Consider the following 19,178-nt stretch of genomic DNA (forward strand, 5'->3'; position numbering starts at 1 on the left):
CCCAAGGTCACTGGCTCGAGCAAGGGGTTACTCGGTCTGCTGAAGGTCTGCGGTCAAGGCACATATGGGAAAGCAATCAATGAACAACTAAGGTGTCGCAGTGCACAACAAAAAACTAATGATTGATGCTTCTCATCTCTCCTTTCCTGTCTGTCTGTCCCTGTCTATCCCTCTCTCTGTATCTGCAAAAAAAAAAAAAAGTTTTTAATGTCAAAATAAATTTAATTTTATCGTATTTATTTTGTTTAATTACCATAAAAGCACACTTGGACTTTATGTTTTTTTCTTTAATATTTGACTTAATTATTATAACATATTTCTCAGAAATTTGTATACAGTGCACCTACAATTATTTATAGGATTTTAAATGCACCCCGACTTCAAAAAGTTTGAGAACCACTGCCTTAGTTGTTCATTGACTGCTTTCTCTTATGTGCCCTGACTGGGAGGCTACAGCAGAGTGAGTGAACCCCTTGCTCAAACCAATGACCTTGGACTCATGTCTATGATCTCATGCTCAAGCCAGTGATCTTGGGACTTGAACCTAGGACCTCAGTGTCCCAGGTCAACACTTTATCCACTGCGCCAACACTCGTCCGGGCATATATTTTTATTTTTATTTATTTATTATTTAAAAGGTTTTATTTATTGATTTTTTGAAAGGAGGGAGTGAGAAGCAGTTGTTTCTCGTATATGGACTGGGCGAGTCCAGGGTTTAAAACTGGCAACTTCAGCATTTTATTTAGATCAATGCTTTATGTACTGCACCACCACAAGTCAGGGAATGTTTTTATTTTTAATGAAAGACATTTATCATGAAAAATTTGGACATGGAAGGTTACTAAGTAAAAAGTAAAAGTTCTATTCTTTAGTATTTGTTAATACTTTTTAGATATTTTCTGTGTATTCAATCAAGCACATATTTATCTAAAATAAGGATATTTTAGAATTATTTTTTTATGGTAGGAATCGTACCATACATATTGTTCTGTGTCTGCAGCTTGCTTCTTTCACTTAATGTAAATTTAGACCTTTTTCTGTGTAATGCATAGACATCTTCCTTTCTTGTTTAATAGCTATATAGTAGTAAAGAATTTAGTTTTCTCATTTGGTAGATTTCTTTTGTAAAAATTCACTTCCGCCTGACCAGGCGGTGGCGCAGTGGATAGAGCGTTGGACTGGGATGCAAAGGACCCAGGTTCGAGACCCCGAGGTCGCCAGCTTGAGTGCGGGCTCATCTGGTTTGAGGAAAAGCCCACCAGCTTGAACCCAAGGTCACTGGCTCCAGCAAGGGGTTACTCGGTCTGCTGAAGGCCCGCAGTCAAGGCACATATGAGAAAGCAGTCAATGAACAACTAAGGTGTTACAACACGCAATGAAAAACTAATGATTGATGCTTCTCATCTTTCTCTGTTCCTGTCTGTCTCTGTCTATCCCTCTCTCTGACTCACTCTCTATCTCTGTAAAAAAAAAAAAAATAAAAATTAAAAAAAAAATTCACTTCCTAGGTAATACTGGCCACTTTTTTTTTTTTTAAGATTTTATTGATTTTACAGTGAGAGGGACAAGAGGGAGGGATCAAGGACTGATAAGTAATTCATAGTTGCTTCACTTTAGTTGCTCATTGCTTGTTGTTTGTGCCCTGACCAGGCAAGCCCAGGGTTTCAAACTGGCAACCTCAGCGTTGCAGGCTGCTCTATCCACTGCGCCACCTGCAGCCAGTCAGTGGCCACATTTCAAGTTCTCAGTTGCTGTACGTGGCTAGTGGCTACTGTTACTATACAGTACATTTGTAGAACATTTCCATCATTGCAGGAAGTTTTCTTGCACAGCCGTGAACTATAGTTGACAAGGAAAATATTACATTAATATAACAATTCCATAATTCAATGACTCCTTTACAAATTTTATTTAGCAATAAGAACACATGATAGTATCAACATTAGAGAAAATTATGAGGGAGAAAAACAATCTTTTTTTGCCCTAACGTAACAAATACTTATTTTTTATACCTATATTTTTAGTTATTTTAGAGTCCTATTATAGGGATTTTTTTTTTATATATAGTACTTAGTGATAATTATGTGTATATCAGGGGTAGTCAACCTTTTTATACCTACTGCCCACTTTTGTATCTCTGTTAATGGTGATTTATAAAGTAGGGAAGTAACTTTACTTTATAAAATTTATAGAGCAGAGTTATAGCAAGTTAAAACATATAATAATAATTACTTACCAAGTACTTTATGTTGGATTTTCACTAAATTTGGCAGAATAAATCTTTATAAACAACTTACTATAGTTAAATCTATCTTTTTATTTATACTTTGGTTGCTCCGCTACCGCCCACCATGAAAGCTGGAACGCCTACTAGTGAGCGGTAGGGACCAGGTTGACTACCACTGGTGTATATTATATTGTGTGGTTTTTTTTCAGGTATGTTTTGAACATTTATAGAATGTTACATATATGCTTTTGTATAGTTTTACAAAAATATTATTTTCCTAAGATGAAGTACTCAAAGTGAAATTATTAAGATAAATTATATGTTTAAGTTTTCTGGCCTTTGCTGCATTTTGAGAGATTAAATATTGGAGGAGGGAAGGAATTTGGCTTATTGGTGAGAATAGGTGAGATGAGTCTGCTGTGGGAAATGATCTATGCAAAAGTACAGAGGGAAAAAATGAATTACTATTTTAAAACTTAGGAATAAATGTATTTTAATGTAACATTCTTATAGTGTTGAATATCTTCAATTTTTGCTAGAGATAAGAGTTCAGAGTTGGGAATAAGTGTCTGAAACATTTCTTTTTTAGATGAAGCAGATGATGATGATGATCCAGAATATAATTTCCTAGAAGACCGGGATGAGCCGGACACAGAGGATTTCCGCACCGACCGGGCAGTCAGAATCACCAGTGAGTCTGTTTACTATGAGTCGTGCTCTTGTCTTTGCCCCATCTACATTTGTTTACTTGTAGCTATTTGAGGGTGAAGTATGCAGTCCATTCAAGTTAAAACATTTAAGCTTCCCTTACCAATTTCTATAATTCTTTAGATGTAGGCATACATTCAAAAAGCCTACCAGTCATTCATTTATACATCCCACAGTCATGTATTGAGTCCAGTATTTGGCAGGGCTTGTACTTAGGATACCAAAATGAGTAAGACATGACCTGTGTCTTATAGGATAGCAGCTTAGTAGGGAGTATAAACAGAATAAGTTATAATACAAGGTGATAGGTACTATGATAGGTTTTTTCTTCTTCTTTTTCAAGTGAGAGGAGGGTAGAGAGACAGACTCCTGCATGCGCCTTGACCAGGATCCACCCAACAACCCCTGTCTGGGGCCAGTGCTCTGCCTATCTGGGACCATGCTTGTAACCGAGTATCTCAAGTACCTGAGATGGAGGCTCCACGGAGCTATCCTCAGCACCCAGGGCCAGTGCACTTGAACTAATCAAGCTATGGCTGTGGTAGAAAAAGAGAGAATGGGGAGTAGGAGGGGTGGAGCAGCAGATAGTCATTTCTTCTGTGTGCCCTGACCGGGAATCGAACCTGGGACATCCCCACACCAGATCAGTGCTCCACCACTGAGTGAAACAGCCAGAGCCTATGATAGGTTTGTATAAAGTATTCTAGTGGCCTAAAAGAGAGTGTAATCTATTGTATGGTATGAAGTTAGAGTGGGAGGATTTAGGAAAGAATTCTCAAGATGAGATGTTTTATCATAGTTTTGAAGGAGGAATAGAAAAATTTTGGTTAATGGTAGCGGAGAAGGGATATTACAAATATTAAGACCATCTGCAAATAGCAGAATTGTGAAACAACAATAAGCATGTTTCGTAAATATATAGTAAATAGTTTGGTATGGTTGTGTGCGTGAATGATAGTAGGAAAGGAAAAGAGTGGTCAGACCTTGAATTTGAGTTTTGATCTATCAGAAAAGGAGTGCTCAAACTTTTAAGCTGGAAATCGATAGAAATTTATTTGGATTTTAAAAATAATCATTTTGATTAAATACCAGTTTAATATAAATAGAGCAAAATCGGAGGCATGAAAAACAAATCACTTGGCTTGAGTCATTTGTTTAAAAAATTACTTCACTGGCTAGTGATGGAAAACATATTTCAGAAAATGTTGATTTTTATTGAGTGCACGCATTAAGTTGTTGGCTTTTGACCAGGTTGTGGAGAAGGCTTTTAAGCACCCAACGTGTTTTTTATACACCAAAATAATGCAATCTTTTGTCCAAAGAGAATTATGTAAACACAATCCTTTAGGACTTATCTTCTGTTGTGTTGTTTTATTTCATCTTTCATTTTGTTTTTAAGATTAGAATGCTTTTTCCTTAATGAAGTTCTTTCATTTATTCTGGTATGTTATGGTCATTAAGGTTAGAGGAAGCACTAAAAGCACAGTGCCAGGAATCAAAGAGAAAGTATAGAATGAAAGGCTTTAGGCTTTAGGCTTTGAGAAAACTATGAAGAAGGGTCTAAGAATAAACAAGGAAGTTTAGTATCAGAAACAAAGGGCAGTCTTTCAAGGAGCGAGTGGTCCACAGTGTCATATGCTGGCACTGAAATATTTTCTGCTTGAAGCAGAAAAATAGATCTCATTTCAGTTCAGCTCTCAGCCTGAAATGCACTTGCCTTCTCTCTTTTTTTTTTTTCTCTCTCTTTTTTTACAGAGACAGAGAGAGAGTCAGAGAGAGGGATAGATAGGGACAGACAGACAGGAACGGAGAAAGACGAGAAGCATCAATCATTAGTTTTTCGTTGTGCATTGCGACACCTTAGTTGTTCATTGACTGCTTTCTCATATGTGCCTTGACCACAGGCCTTCAGCAGACCGAGTAAGCCCTTGCTCGAGCCAGCGACCTTGGGTCCAAGCTGGTGAGCTTTTTGCTCAAACCAGATGAGCCTGCGTCCAAGCTGGCGACGTCAGGGTCTCAAACCTGGGTCCTCTGCATCCCAGTCCGACGCTCTATCCACTGCGCCACCGCCTGGTCAGGCTGCCTTCTCTTTTTATCGGTTACTCTCAGGTGGGGCAGTGGGGCAAAAGTAGGTTTACCGTTGTTAGTATGTGAAAAAAGTTTATTGTATTATTTATTAATTACTGTATTATTTTTCATACAAACAACTAAACCTACTTTTGCCCCACCCTATACAATTTCTCTGGGAGTTCCTCCTCAATTAGTAGCTATCTTCTTGCTATGTACTCCATACCACTTTAGATGTCCTTTTTAATACTCATCACTCTTATCGCTGGTTTACTTAGTCTGTCTTCTCCCCTAGAATGTGAACTTACGGATTTTGTATTGTTTATTAGCATAGAGCCCATGTTTTGCACGGTCCTAGCAATATTTTCTCATCAGATAATTGAACTTTTTTGGAATGCCTGAGTGAAGAGTCATCCTTTCTAGTCAAAGAATTCTGTGATCATAAGTAAAAACTGAGAAAGAATTTTAATTTTGTTCTAACCTTTGTCCTCTTAGGTCAGATGTTTTAGTCTTTAATTATCTCTATAAAGGACTTAATCTTACCTGGACGACAAAAATTTTTAAATAAAGAGTAGACAAATTTTTAAATAAAAAAGAAGAGAGCTTAGCCTGTGTTGGTGCAGTGGAGACCATTGACCTGGAACACTGAGACTGCCAGTTCAAAACCCTGGGTTTGCCTGCTCAAGGCACCTATAACAAGCAAGCAATGAACAACTGAAGTGAAGCAACTATGGGTTGATACTTCTCACTCCCCTGCTCTCTCCTTTCTCTGTAAAATCAATAAATAAAATCTTTAAAAAAAGAATTATAGAGTTGGAAAGCTTTATGTGGTCATATATATTTCTCCCACTTATTTACAGCTCCTCTGATGTGACCTTTTAGTCTCTATTTTGATCCTTCCACTGTCAGAGAGCTTATCAATTCTGCAGAAGTGTGTCCTCCTCAATTAACGTTTTTCTTATTCAACCTAAATCTACCTTTTATATTCCCCTGTTTGTTCTATATTGCTAAAAAAGTATAATTTATTCCCAAGCGTACATAGCAAAAGAGGTTTTTTCCCCGAAGTTCTTTCTTTCCTAGGTCAATATACTAAAATTCTTTAGTTATCTGAATGCCATAGTTTCCTGACCTCTCACTACCAAGTTAACTTCTCTGGATTTTACCCGTTACTTTTTAAAAGGTCTCTCCCTCATTACATTTTATTATGAAACTTTTCAAACATAGAAACATTGAAAGACTTGTAATTAACTTTTAATATATGTATTAGCTTTATCACTTAGGTATCCATCTGTCTATCTGTGAATCCATGTGAGGTTTTTTTGTTTTGGTTTTTTGAGAGAGGGAAGGAGAGAGAGACAAGAACATTGAGCTGCTCCTGAATGTGCCCGGACCAGAGAATCGAACCAGCAGCCTCTGTGCTCTAGGATGATGTCCCAAGCAACTGAGCTATCTAGCCAGGACTTAATTTTTTTTTATTTTCAGAGAGACACAGAGAGGGATGGAGAGAGGGGTAGGGGAAGGGAAGATTCATTTTTTTGTTCCACTTATTTGTGCACTCATTGACTGTTTCCCATGTGTGCCCTGACCAGGGATTGAACTTGCAACCTGTTGTTTGGGGGAAATGCTCTTAACCTACTGAGCTAACTGGCCAGGGTACTGGGGGTATTTTTTGATGCATTGGAGTGAATTGTAGATGTCAGGATACACTTGACTTCTAAACATTTCAGCACGCACATCATGAATTAGAGCTCAATATTTGTTTATATTTTCTATTTTATTACACCGGTCTTAAGTGTGCCATTCAGTAAGTTTTGACATGCTTATTACCTGTGTGTAACCCAAACCTCTATCAGAATTATAGAATTGTCACGCCATAAAGTTTTCTCATGCCCCTTCCAATGAATCTCTATACCATTCCCCTGGTGGAAACCACTTCTGATTTTTTTTCAGTCTCATTAGATTTGCCTGTTTCATGACTTCATATAAATAGAATCATGTAGTATGTGCTCTGTTATATATATATAAGGCTTTTTCACTCAGCATATTTTTGATATTCGTTCATTTTGTTTGTATCATCAATTTGTTCCATTTATTTATTTATTTATTTATTTATTTATTTATTTATTTTTGGTGACGGAGACAGAGAGAGGGACAGATAGGAACAGACAGACAGGAAGGGAGAGAGATGAGAAGCATCAATTCTTTGTTGCGGCACCTTAGTTGTTCATTGATTGCTTTCTCATATGTGCCTTGACCAGGGGGCTACAAGCAGACAAAGTGACCCCTTGCTCAAGCCAGGGACCTTGGACTCAAGCTGGGAAACCTTGCTCAAACCAGATAAGCCCATGCTTAAGCTGGCTACCTTGGGGTTTTGAACCTGGGTCCTCCATGTCCCAGTCTGACACTCTATCCACTGCGCCACTGCCTGGTCAGGCTTGTTCCCTTTTATTACTGTGGAGAATTCCATTTGCGTAACTGTCCCCAGGTATTGATGGACATTTGGGCTTTTTCTGATTTTTTACCATCTTTTTTTTTTTTCTGGCTGCTTGACATTTATTTCTTAGTGCAAGGCACATGGTTAAGGGGTGTCAGGAAGTTTCGCTTGTGGTTTGGATAGTAAAGAGTGGGGCTCTTGACCCTGGCCATGTAGCTCAGTAGATAAAGCATCATCAACCCAGCACACCAGAGGTTGTGGGTTTGACCCTTGGTCAGGGCACAGATGGGAAGCAACCAATGAGTACACAGCTAAATGGGAAAATTGAGTGAAATAATGAGTCGATACATTTCTCTCTCTTTCTCTCTCTCAAATCAATGGGGGAAAAGAAAAGTGGAGCTCTCTTGGCCCTGGCTGGTTAGCTCAGTCAGAGTGTTGTTCTGAAACACCAAGGTTGCAGGTTCGATATCCGGTCAGTGTACCTAGGAGAATTGACCAGTGAATGCACAACTAGGTGGAATAACAAATGAATGCGCGCTCTCTCTCTCTCTCTTTTTCTCTCCTCTCCCCCTCCTTTCTTTCCCTCCTTTCTCTCCCTCCTTACTCACCCTCCTTCCCTTCCTTCTTTCCTTCCTCTCTCAATTTGTCTCTCTAAAATCAGTTTTTTAAAAATTGGGGCCCTGGCCATTTTGCTCAGTGGTAGAGTGTCCACTCAGCATGTGGATGTCCCAGGTTTGATTTCTGGTCAGGGCTCAAAGGAGAAACGACCATCTGCTTCTCCACCCCTCTCCTTCTCTATCCCTCTCCTTCTCTCTTCTCTCTCTCTCTCTCTTTTACTCTCCTACAGCCACGGCGCAGTTGGAGCAAGTTGGGCCCGGGTGCTGAGAATGGCTCCATGGCTTCGCCTCTGGTACTAAAGTAAAGTAACTTGGTTGCCAAGCAACAGCCCAAGATGGGCAGAGCATCACCCCATAGGGGGCTTGCTAGGTAGATCTCTGTCAGTCGGGTATATGCGAATGCAGGAGTCTGTCTCTCTGCCTCCCCGCTTCTCACTTAAGAAAAAAAATTGGGCAGTCTCAACTTATTTTTTTTGTTTTTGTTTTCTGTTTTTATATAAAAGTCCCAACTGGTTTTCCTTGCTGCAGCCTATCTAGTCTATGCAGTGGGGTGGGGAGGAGAAGGAGGATTGGGGAGAGTGGTTCAAAAGAGCCTAACACCTTTTGAGGCTTTGGTGGCCGCTCAAGATTGGGGCTCTGGCAGGTAGCTCAGTGGATAGTGTGTTGTCCTGGCATGCTGAGGTCACAGGTTCAATCCCTAGTCAGGGCATATATAAGAAGCAACCAGTAGATGTACAACTAAGTGGAACAGCTCAGTAGAACAATGAGTTGGTGCTCCTTTCTCTCACTCTTTCTCTCTCTCTTCCCCCCTACCTCCCCCCCACTCCAAAAAAAAATGAATGAAAACATTTTTAAAACAATATTGGGACCCTGGCATTGGCTTTACCAGGCTGGCTGCTAAGCTGCTTTCTCGTGGCTTCTCAAGCCAAGTCACAGGTGATTGTGCTGCTGGAGGCCTGAGGAGCTTCCAGGTGTTCCGGGGACTCAAGCACTGTAGCCATGAGTGGGAGAGTAGACTTCCCAAAATAGAAGCTCACCACCAGTGACCTGGGTCGGCCTTGAGGAGACCAAGGATAGTGGGGGTGGCTTCCCTTGGGGTACTCGGCACTGCCCCAGGAGCTGTTACTGCAAGTGGAACTCAGGCAGTGCCATGTAGTCTTGCGTGGCCACAAGCAAGCCACTAGAGGGATGGCTGTCATATTGCTGAATGTAGGCTGGTGGAAAGTTCAGTGGCTGCGCCCTGTGGGCACCAGCCCATGATCACAGGTGGCTGGGACTAGAGTTCTAAGCCTTGGAGCCCATTTGCAGAGGAGACCACAGGAGGCCACTTCATGACCGAGATGCGCACATTCTGATTTTTTACCATGTTGGATAAAGCTGCTCTGCACGTTTTTTTCAAGCCTTCGTGGGCAAATGTTCTCTTGAGTCAACTATCTAGGAGAGGAATCATTGGTCATGGGGTAGATGTATGCTTAGTTTAAAAATAACTGGCCTGGGCCTGACCTGTGGTGGCTCAGTGGATAAAGCGTCGACCTGGAAATGCTGAGGTCACTGGTTCGAAACCCTGGGCTTGCCTGGCCAAGGCACATATGGGAGTTGATGCTTTCAGCTCCTCCCCCCCTTCTCTCTCTCTGTTTCCTCTCTCTCTCTCTCTCTCTCCCTCTCTCTCCCTCTCTCTCTCTCTCTCTCTCTCTCCCTCTCCTCTCTAAAATGAATAAATTTTAAAAAAATAAATAAAATAACTGGCCTGACAAGGCGGTGGCGCAATGGATGGAGCGTCAGACTGGGATGCCGAGGACCCAGGTTTGAGACCCCGAGGTCGCCAGCTTTGACGCAGGCTCTTCTGGTTTGAGCAAAGCTCACCAGCTTGGCCCCAAGGTCACTGGCTCAAGCAAGGGGTTATTCAGTCTGCTAAAGGCCCACAGTCAAGGCACATATGAGAAAGCAATCAATGAACAACTAAGGTGTCGCACAAAAAACTGATGATTGATGCTTCTCATCTCTCTCCGTTTCTGTCTGTCCCTATCTATCCCTCTCTCTGACTCTGTCTCTGTAAAAAAAAAACAACTTGTCAGACCTTTTAACAAGTGGCTTTCTACTTTCTGTTCTCATTAGAGTTCCAGTTGTTCCATGTTCTCCCTAACATTTGGACTTTTAATGTCCTTTTAGAAGGGCATTTATAGAAATGATCACAGCTCTCTAGACATGGTCTGAGACTCTGCTCTGGTCCAGTGATATGCTTGCCTTCCTGGATATGTACAGTATTTTAGAGCAGCTGTGTCATATTGAACTTAAGGTCAACCAAATATTTAAATCTTTTTCAGATTAATAGGTTTCAACAATGTTACCTTTTTGTGCACTTAAAGTGATATTTTTAATTAATTTTATTTATTTATTTATTTATTTTTTACAGGAACAGAGAGAGAGTCAGAGAGTAATAGATAGGGACAGAAAGACAGAAATGGAGAGAGATGAGAAGCACCAATTATCAGTTTTTCGTTGCGGTGCCTTAGTTGTTCATTGATTGCTTTCTCATATGTGCCTTGACCATGAGTCTTCAGCAGACCGAGTAACCCCTTGCTTGAGCCAGTGACCTTGGGTCCAAGCTGGTGAGCTTTTTTTTTGCTCAAGCCACGTGAGCTCGCACTCAAGCTGACGACCTCGGGGTCTCAAACCTGGGTCCTTCTGCCTCCCAGTCCGACGCTCTATCCACTGCACCACCGCCTAGTCAGGCCAGTTATTTTATTTATTTTTTTAAGAACCTGGCCAGTTTGCTCCGTGGATAGAGCATTGGTCCAGCGTGAGGATGTCCCAGGTTCAATCCCCAGTCATGGCACACATGAGAAGCGACCATCTGCTTATCTTTCCCTCCCTCTCCCCTTTCTCTGTTCCCCTCCTGCAGCCAGTGGCTCGATTGGTCCAAGCATCACCCCTGGCACTGAAGATAGCTTGGTTAGTCTGAGCTTTGGCCCCAGACAGGGGTTGCTGAGTTGATCCTGGTTGGAGCATCTATGGGAGTTTGTCTCCTCTCCTGTCGCTTGAAAAAAGAAGAAACTGATTTTTTAGAATCCTAAATGTGGCCTGACCAGGTGGTCGCGCAGTGGATAGCGTGTCAGACTGGGATGTGGAGGACCTAGGTTCGAGACTCCAAGGTCGCCTGCTTGAATGCAGGCTCATCTGGTTTGAGCAAAGCTCACCAGCTTGGACCCAGCTGGTTCGAGCAAGGGGTTACTCCGTCTGCTGAAGGCCCACGGTCAAGGCATATACGAGAAAGCAATCAGTGAACAACTAAGGTGTCACAATGAAAAACTAGTGATTGATGCTTCTCATCTCTCTCCATTCCTGTCTGTCCCTATCTATCCCTCTCTCTGACTCTCTTTCTCTGTCTCTGTAATAAAAAAGCAAAAACAAAAGAAACCTAATTGTGGCCCTGGCCAGTTGTCTCAGCATTAGAGTGCCAATCTGGTGTGTGGAACTCTCAGGTTTGATTCCTAGTCAGGGTACACAGGAGAGGCGACCATCTGCTTCCCCTCCTTCCCCCTGCCCCTCCTCCTCTCCTTTCCCTTTCTCTCTCTCTTTTTTTTTTCTTTCATTTTTCTGAAGCTGGAAACAAGGAGAGACAGTCAGACAGACTCCCGCATGTGCCCGACCGGGATCCACCCGGCACGCCCACCATGGGGCGACGCTCTGCCCACCAGGGGGCAATGCTCTGCCCATCCTGGGCATCGCCATGTTGCGACCAGAGCCACTCTAGCGCCTGAGGCAGAGGCCACAGAGCCATCCCCAGCTCCCAGGCCATCTTTGCTCCAATGGAGCCTTGGCTGCGGGAGGGGAAGAGAGAGACAGAGAGGAAAGCGCGACGGAGGGGTGGAGAAGCAAATGGGCGCTTCTCCTGTGTGCCCTGGCCGGGAATCGAACCCGGGTCCTCCGCATGCTAGGCCGACGCTCTACCGCTGAGCCAACTGGCCAGGGCCTCCTTTCTCTCTTTATCTCTCTTCCCCTACCTCAGCCATTGTTCAGTTGATTCAAGCAGTCGGCTCAGGCACTGAGAATGCCTCCGTGGAGCCTCCACCTCAGGAGATAAAAAATTGCTCAGTTGGGAGCATGGCCCCCAGATGGCAGTTACCAGGTGGATCCTGGTTGGGGCTTATGCAAGAGTCTGTCTCTCTATCTCTCCTCCTTTCACTTAAAAAAAAAAAGTCCTACATCTGAAACTCTAAATTATTCTCATTATGATATATCTAATTAATTTGAGAAAAACAGAATTTTGAATCTGTCATCAATTGGACAGGCAACCCCATCCAACTTTATATCATTTTGAAAACTGTTTTCTGGGTCTTCTAGGTCATAGAGAGTTGTTGAGTAGTTCCAGTGCAAAGATAAAGTCCTATGACACACTACTAGAGACTGCTCTCTTGATTCCATTCAATTGGATAGATCAACAAACTATAAATTTATCTTATTGTAAAATTCATCTAGCTCAGGCCCTGGCCGGTTGGCTCAGTGGTAGAGCATCAGCCTGGCGTGCAGGAGTCCTGGGTTCGATTTCCGGCCAGGGCACACAGGAGAAGCGCCCATCTGCTGCTCCACCCCTCCCCCTCTCCTTCCTCTCTGTCTCTCTCTTCCCCTCCCGCAGCCAGGGCTCCATTGGAGCAAAGATGGCCCGGACGCTGGGGATGGCTCTGTGGCCTCTGCCTCAGGCGCTGGGATGGCTCTGGTTGCAACAGAGTGATGCCCCCTGAGGGCGTGCCAGGTGGATCCCAGTCAGGCATATGCGGGAGTCTGTTTGACTGCCTCCCCGTTTCCAGCTTCGGAAAAATGCAAAAAAATATATATTTTTTTAATTTTTAAAAAAATCATCTAGCTCACATTTTATATATGCCATCCCACTAGAATTTTAAGCTTCAACAAAGTAAAGACTATTTAGTTCTGTTGTGTATTCCAAGTATCTAGAAATGTGATTGAGGCATAGTTGGTGTTCAGTAAATATTTTTTTTAAGATTTTATTTATTGATTTTAGAGAGAGGAGAAAGAGAGGCAAGGGGGACTGGTGGGAATCATGAACTCATAGTTGCTTCTCATATGTGCCTTGACTGGGCAAACCCAGGGTTTCGAACCAGTGACCTCAGCATTCCAGGTCGATGCTTTATCCACTGCACCACCACAGGTCAGACCAGTAAATGTGTTCTTTTTTGTTTGTTTGTTTTTTGTATTTTTCTGAAGTTGGAAACAGGGAGGCAGTCAGACAGACTCCTGCATGTGCCCGACTGGGATCCCACCGGCATGCGCACCAGGGGGCGATGCTCTGCCCATCTGGGGTGTTGCTCTGTTGCAACCAGAGCCATTCTAGCGCCTGAAGCAGAAGCCATAGAGGCATCCTCAGCGCCCGGGCCAACTTGGCTCCAATGGAGCCTCAACTGCGGGAGGGGAAGAGAGATAGAGAGGAAGGAGAGGGGGAGGGGTGGAGAAGCAGATGGGCGCCTCTCCTGTGTGCCCTGGCCGAGAATCGAACCCGGGACTCCTGCACACCAGGCTGACACTCTACCACTGAGCCAACCAGGCCCAGTAAATGGTTGTTGGGATTTTTTTAAATTAATTAATTTATTTTTTACAGAGACAGAGAGTGAGTCAGAGAGAGGAATAGACAGGGACAGACAGGAACGAGAGAGATGAGAAGCATCAATCATTAGTTTTTCATTGCGCGTTGCAGCACCATAGCTGTTCATTGATTGCTCTCTCATATGTGCCTTGACCGTGGGCCTCCAGCAGACCGAGCAACCCCTTGCTGGAGCCAGTGACATTGGGTTCAAGCTGGTGGGCTCTTGCTCAAACCATATGAGCCAACGCTCAAGGTGGCGACCTTGGGGTCTCGAACCTGGGTCCTCTGCATCCCAGTCCGACGCTCTATCCACTGTGCCACCGCCTGGTCAGGCATGTAAATGTTTTTTAATGAGTGAATGTTAGATATATGAGGATTATGTTAAAAGCCTTGCTGAAATAAATATACATCATCTTCTTGGAATTCCCCCTGAAACTAACTTGTGCCAACAACATACTGTTTGATTTTTTTGCAGAAAAGGAAGTGAATGGACTGATGGAAGAGTTGTTTGAAACTGTGAGTAATAATCCCTGAGTAAGAATTCTGCATGATAAAGTGGATTCTCCAGCAGGCTATCTTTTTTTTTTTCTTTTTCAGAGACAGAGAGAAAGTCAGAGAGAGGGATATACAGGGACAGACAGGAACGGAGAGAGATGAGAAGCATCAGTCATTAGTTTTTCGTTGCACATTGCAACCCCTTAGTTCAGCGGTTCTCAACCTGTGGGTCGTGACCCCGGCGGGGGTCAAACGACCAAAACACAGGGGTCGACCAAAACACAGGGGTCTCCTAAAGCCATCTGTGTTTTGGTCATTCGACCCCCGCCGGGGTCGCGACCCACAGGTTGAGAACCGCTGCCTTAGTTGTTCATTGATTGCTTTCTCATATGTGCCTTGACCTAAAGCAGACTGAATAATCCCTTGCTCGAGCCAGCGACCTTGGGCTCAAGCTGGTGAGCTTTTGCTCAAGCCAGATGAGCCCGCGCTCAAGCTGGTGACCTCGGGGTCTCGAACCTGGGTCTTCCGCATCCCAGTACGATGCTCTATCCACTGCACCACCGCCTGGTCAGGCTACAGCAGACTATCTTTTGGTTCCAGGGCCCCTGTCTCCTGAAGGTTGTTTGGACCAAGCTAATTCCCCTTTTAGTCCCTCCAGGAGAGAAGATAGTGGCAGGAGAATTTTGCTAACTAATAAACTTTGGTTATTCATATGTAGATATATAGATAATTCTTAGTAAATTTTCCTTGCAAACTTTGAATGGCCTCCCCAGCTATTGTTTTGTGCATCCTTGAAGATTGCAAACTATAGTAGTTTTAGATTATTCTGAGTACAGATAGTTGCATTTTTCGTAAGCTGTCTCTTGAAAGATACTTATGTTCTTTGTAAGTTATCCCTACTTTGTTTTTAGCATTATAAGTTGACCAGTTGAGTGATTTTTTTTCCCCATGTGCAGGACTGTGGGAGCCCTAAAATGAGAAAAATATTTTTTTTTAATTTTTTTTTTTTGAGAAAAAGATTTTGATGCAAACTCTTCTAGGTGCCAGCATTAGTAAAGTTCTGTAAACTGTAGAGTTAACTTTCTCTTCCTACTGCTGCGGTGACTTACACATGCCCTTTCCTTAAGAAACCCTCCTTTTCCTTTTCTTCAGTTCCAAGATGAGATGGGATTCCCCAACATGGAAGACGACGGCCCAGAGGAGGAGGAACGTGTGGTTGAGCCTCGGCCTAACTTTAATACTCCTCAGGCCCTACGGTAGGCCAGTCAGAGCCTTGAAACTTACAGTGGAGAAAATGTTATGTCAGAAAAGGTGTTCAGAAATTTCAGTTAATTTCCCATCCCTAGTGGGGGTGTTAGGTGTCAGGTAAATAATTCTCCCTATTATGGGGCAGTGCAGCTGTAGGCCAAGCTGTGCCTGTTTGGGAAGGGAGAAAAAACAGTAGCTGGCATCCATAGCAACCTCTCCAGGTGAGTGGTGCTGGAGAGGTATGTAGGACTCACTGTGGCCAGCCACAAAAATTACCGCAAATGATCTTATCTACCATGTCCCTTTTGTTCTCCTCATTTGCCTTTATCAATTGGTAAATGTTAATGAAAGTTTGTTAGGCATTAATTGAGCAAATGTGGAGCACCTCCAGTAATTCCCTAGTGTTTGAATTACATGTACTGCCCTCTTCATATAAAATTGGCACTTCTATTGTTTCACTCAAAAAGTAGAGGCTTCCCCCCCCCCCCATCCTAGTATAATTTTCTTTTGTATAAACAGAACTCTACTAGTTAGGAAGCAATATCTTTTCAGGTCTAAAGATGAAAAGAACATAAATCTGGTCGAGGGCAAATTCAGTTTTACTGTATAAACTCAGTTGTGCAGTTCGGCCCCCCTCCATCTGCACTGGCAGCTGAGGGCGGCTGTTTTCTAATATTTGTATTCTAATTTAATTGTTTTTTAAAACCGCAAATAAAAAGGACAAGGAAAAAAAATTAAAAAGTAGAGGCTTTAATTTTTTCTCCTATTTTTTAGAGGATTTAATTTTTTCCCCTATTTTTGCAATGAGTTTGCATAATCTATCTTGACTTTATTGTTATCCACTATGAGTAAACACAGAGGTCAGGGTGTGGTTTATGCCATGGGTAGAACAAAGCAGTCTTGTGTTTTTACTGAATAGAGAACTTGGGATCCCTTGAAAGTTAGACTTTCAGGAAAGTTGAAATTTAGTGGAAAAGACAAGGTATACTAACCAATGTATAAAAGCCAGAAATATATATTAGTCACTGTCAACAAATATTTCAGGATTTCCCCTTTTAGCTTTATGGAGGTATAATTGACAGAGTTGTAAGATAAAATGTAATGGTTTGATATATAGATTGTGAAAGGATTCCCCCCCATTGATTTAATTAACACTTTTATCACCTCACATATTTACTTTTTTAAAGGACATTTTCAAGATTTCTAAGAGTCTATTATATAACCAACTTAACTTCAAGTCATAGTTCATAGGACAACATTCTGGTCTAGCAGAATAGAACCATTCTTCCTGCGAACTTAATTAAAATCAGATTTGACCTGTAAACTTATTTCAGTTCCATTAATCAACTCTAAATGAATATTTTAAATTTGGGGATTATATAGCTACTTTAAAATCCTTGTTCAAATTCAGTTACGTTTTGGTGTTCAGTTGATTTGCTTGGGCTGCTGCTGCTTCTTTTTCAGTTTGGAAATGAGTTGCTGTCCCTGGGCTAGAGCTCAGAGTGTTTGTGAGCCATTGAGTCTGTGGGCAGGCCATTTATGAGGTCCCTGGGTTTTTAGCAGCCGTTCATCTCACCTGGACAGCGTTTCAGGGGGTCACTAGGGTGGGGTGGGTGATATTTACCAGATTAAACTGCCATGTAGATCTTCTGTTGCTTCATGCCTGAAGGTCCTTGACTTTTTAAGAAGGCAGAGCAGCCCAAATGGATGGGAGTGGAATGGGAGAAGCTGTATTTGAGATGGGAATTATGGGTAAATTAGAGAACAAATGCCATGATTTGAGAAGATTTTATATCACCATTAAGAACAAGTCCCAGATTAATCTGAATATCAGTATGATGTTAGAATGATGAGTTTCCGTTAACTCCTTGACTGCTTTATTATCCAGATGTTTCTGTGCACCTAGATTTTTGTTTAATTTCCCCTTTATTTATATATTAATTAGAAGACTGTAGAAAAATGGGGAGGGAGGACAATTCAGAACCATCTTATTTGAATCTATGCTAACAACTTGGGGAAAAGATTTGGATAGGCTAGGAATCTTGCCTGTTGGCTAAGTGGGATTTAGGAATTACTTGTAGATAGAAGTCATTTAGACTCTCTCAGCTCACCATTAGAAGGAATTGGATGTTTTATGGACCTATGGAAATGTTCAAATTCAGTTATCTCCCTGTTGGAGATAGGTTTGAGGAACCACTGGCCAACTTGCTAAATGAACAACATCGTACAATGAAGGAACTACTTGAACAACTGAAGTTGAAGAAATCTTCAGCCAAACAGCAGCAGGAGGTAGAGCGGGTTAAGCCCCAGAGTGATAAAGTTCCTCAGACTCTGATTTTAGATCCAGCACAGAGGAAGAGACTCCAGCAGCAGATGCAGCAGGTAAGACTCTTCTTCATAATGTTAAGATTGGAACAGTCTATACCTTGACCTGAAACCAAAGTTAGCAGCTCTTTAAAAGTCAGAAATGAATCATTGTGGCTCAGGAAGAATGCATGTAAGGACCTTGTTAATATTCAGAATTATAGATTTCAAAGAATTCTTTTTTTTTTTTGTATATTTTTGTATTTTTCTGAAGCTGGAAACGGGGAGAGACAGTCAGACAGACTCCCGCATGCGCCCGACCGGGATCCACCCGGCACGCCCACCAGGGGGCGACGCTCTGCCCACCAGGGGGTGATGCTCTGCCCCTCTGGGGCGTCGCTCTGTTGCGACCAGAGCCACTCCAGCTCCTGAGGCAGAGGCCACAGAGCCATCCCCAGCGCCCGGGCCATCTGCTCCAATGGAGCCTCGGCTGCTGGAGGGGAAGAGAGAGACAGAGAGGGAGGAGAGGGGGAGGGGTGGAGAAGCAGATGGGCCCTTCTCCTGTGTGCCCTGGCCGGGAATTGAACCTGGGACTTCTGCACGCCAGGCTGACGCTCTACCACTGAGCCAACCGGCCAGGGCCAGATTTCAAAGAATTCTTAGTAATCCATTCTGAATTTAATAGCCTCATTGCCAGAGTAGTTTTTTCTTTCTAATCTCAGTTTCTCTGATTTGAGGTCAGACTTCCTCTGGTTCTGTCATTTTGCACAAGGGGAACATATCTGCAAACTTCATGCCAAGATATTGTGTTGTTCTCATAGTCTCTCCAGAAAGCAAAAGATGTATGATAAAGTTGGAGATATCTTGGTAAGATCATCCAGGTTCCTGAAATGACATCATAACATGTCACTGTACTATTTTCTTTCCCTCTCTAGCATGTTCAGCTCTTGACGCAAATTCACCTTCTCTCCACCTCCAACCCCAATCTCAACTCGGAGGCCAGTACTACCAGGATATTTCTTGTAAGGCTCTAAATATCCTTAACTGTAAATACTGGAGTGTGCAGTTAGCTTGGCAAGTCATTTCTCACAAATAATCACCCATCATAATCTAAATTTCTTCTCTCCTGCATGTTTAAGGTAGCTCTTCCTATGGCTTCCTATGTTTGCTGAGAGAATATAAATCACCTGTATCCATGAAAGACAGGAAGTATATTCAGGTTTTGGGTTTTTTTAGATTTTATTTATTTATATTTAGGGAGAAAGAGAGAGAAAGAGGATGGAGAAGGGGAGAAGCAGAAAGTACAACTCAAGAGTAGTTGCTTCCTGTATGTGCCTTCACTGGGCAAGCCTAGGGGTTCGAACTAGTGACCTCAGCGTTCTAAGTCAATGCTTTATCCACTGTGCCACCACAGGTCAAGCGATTGTATTCAGTTTTCTTAAGAGTATGGCGTTGCCCTCACCAGTTGGCTCAGTGAAT

General features: G+C 42.6%; 1 protein-coding gene across 6 annotated transcripts in view; it reads left to right on the forward strand.

Moving 5' to 3' along the window:
* Positions 1 to 19,178, forward strand: part of GON4L (gon-4 like) — a 105,878-nt gene that overhangs the window by 50,797 nt on the left and 35,903 nt on the right. For all 6 annotated transcript variants that reach the window (XM_066362234.1, XM_066362233.1, XM_066362236.1 and 3 more), the window contains 5 exons: positions 2,817 to 2,918; positions 14,128 to 14,168; positions 15,300 to 15,403; positions 17,579 to 17,777; positions 18,635 to 18,721. In XM_066362234.1, the coding sequence (XP_066218331.1) occupies positions 2,817 to 2,918; positions 14,128 to 14,168; positions 15,300 to 15,403; positions 17,579 to 17,777; positions 18,635 to 18,721 (533 nt within the window). The remainder of the gene's footprint in view (positions 1 to 2,816; positions 2,919 to 14,127; positions 14,169 to 15,299; positions 15,404 to 17,578; positions 17,778 to 18,634; positions 18,722 to 19,178) is intronic.

This window comes from Saccopteryx leptura, chromosome 2 (assembly GCF_036850995.1).
Source record: "Saccopteryx leptura isolate mSacLep1 chromosome 2, mSacLep1_pri_phased_curated, whole genome shotgun sequence".
NCBI classification, from domain to species: domain Eukaryota; kingdom Metazoa; phylum Chordata; class Mammalia; order Chiroptera; family Emballonuridae; genus Saccopteryx; species Saccopteryx leptura.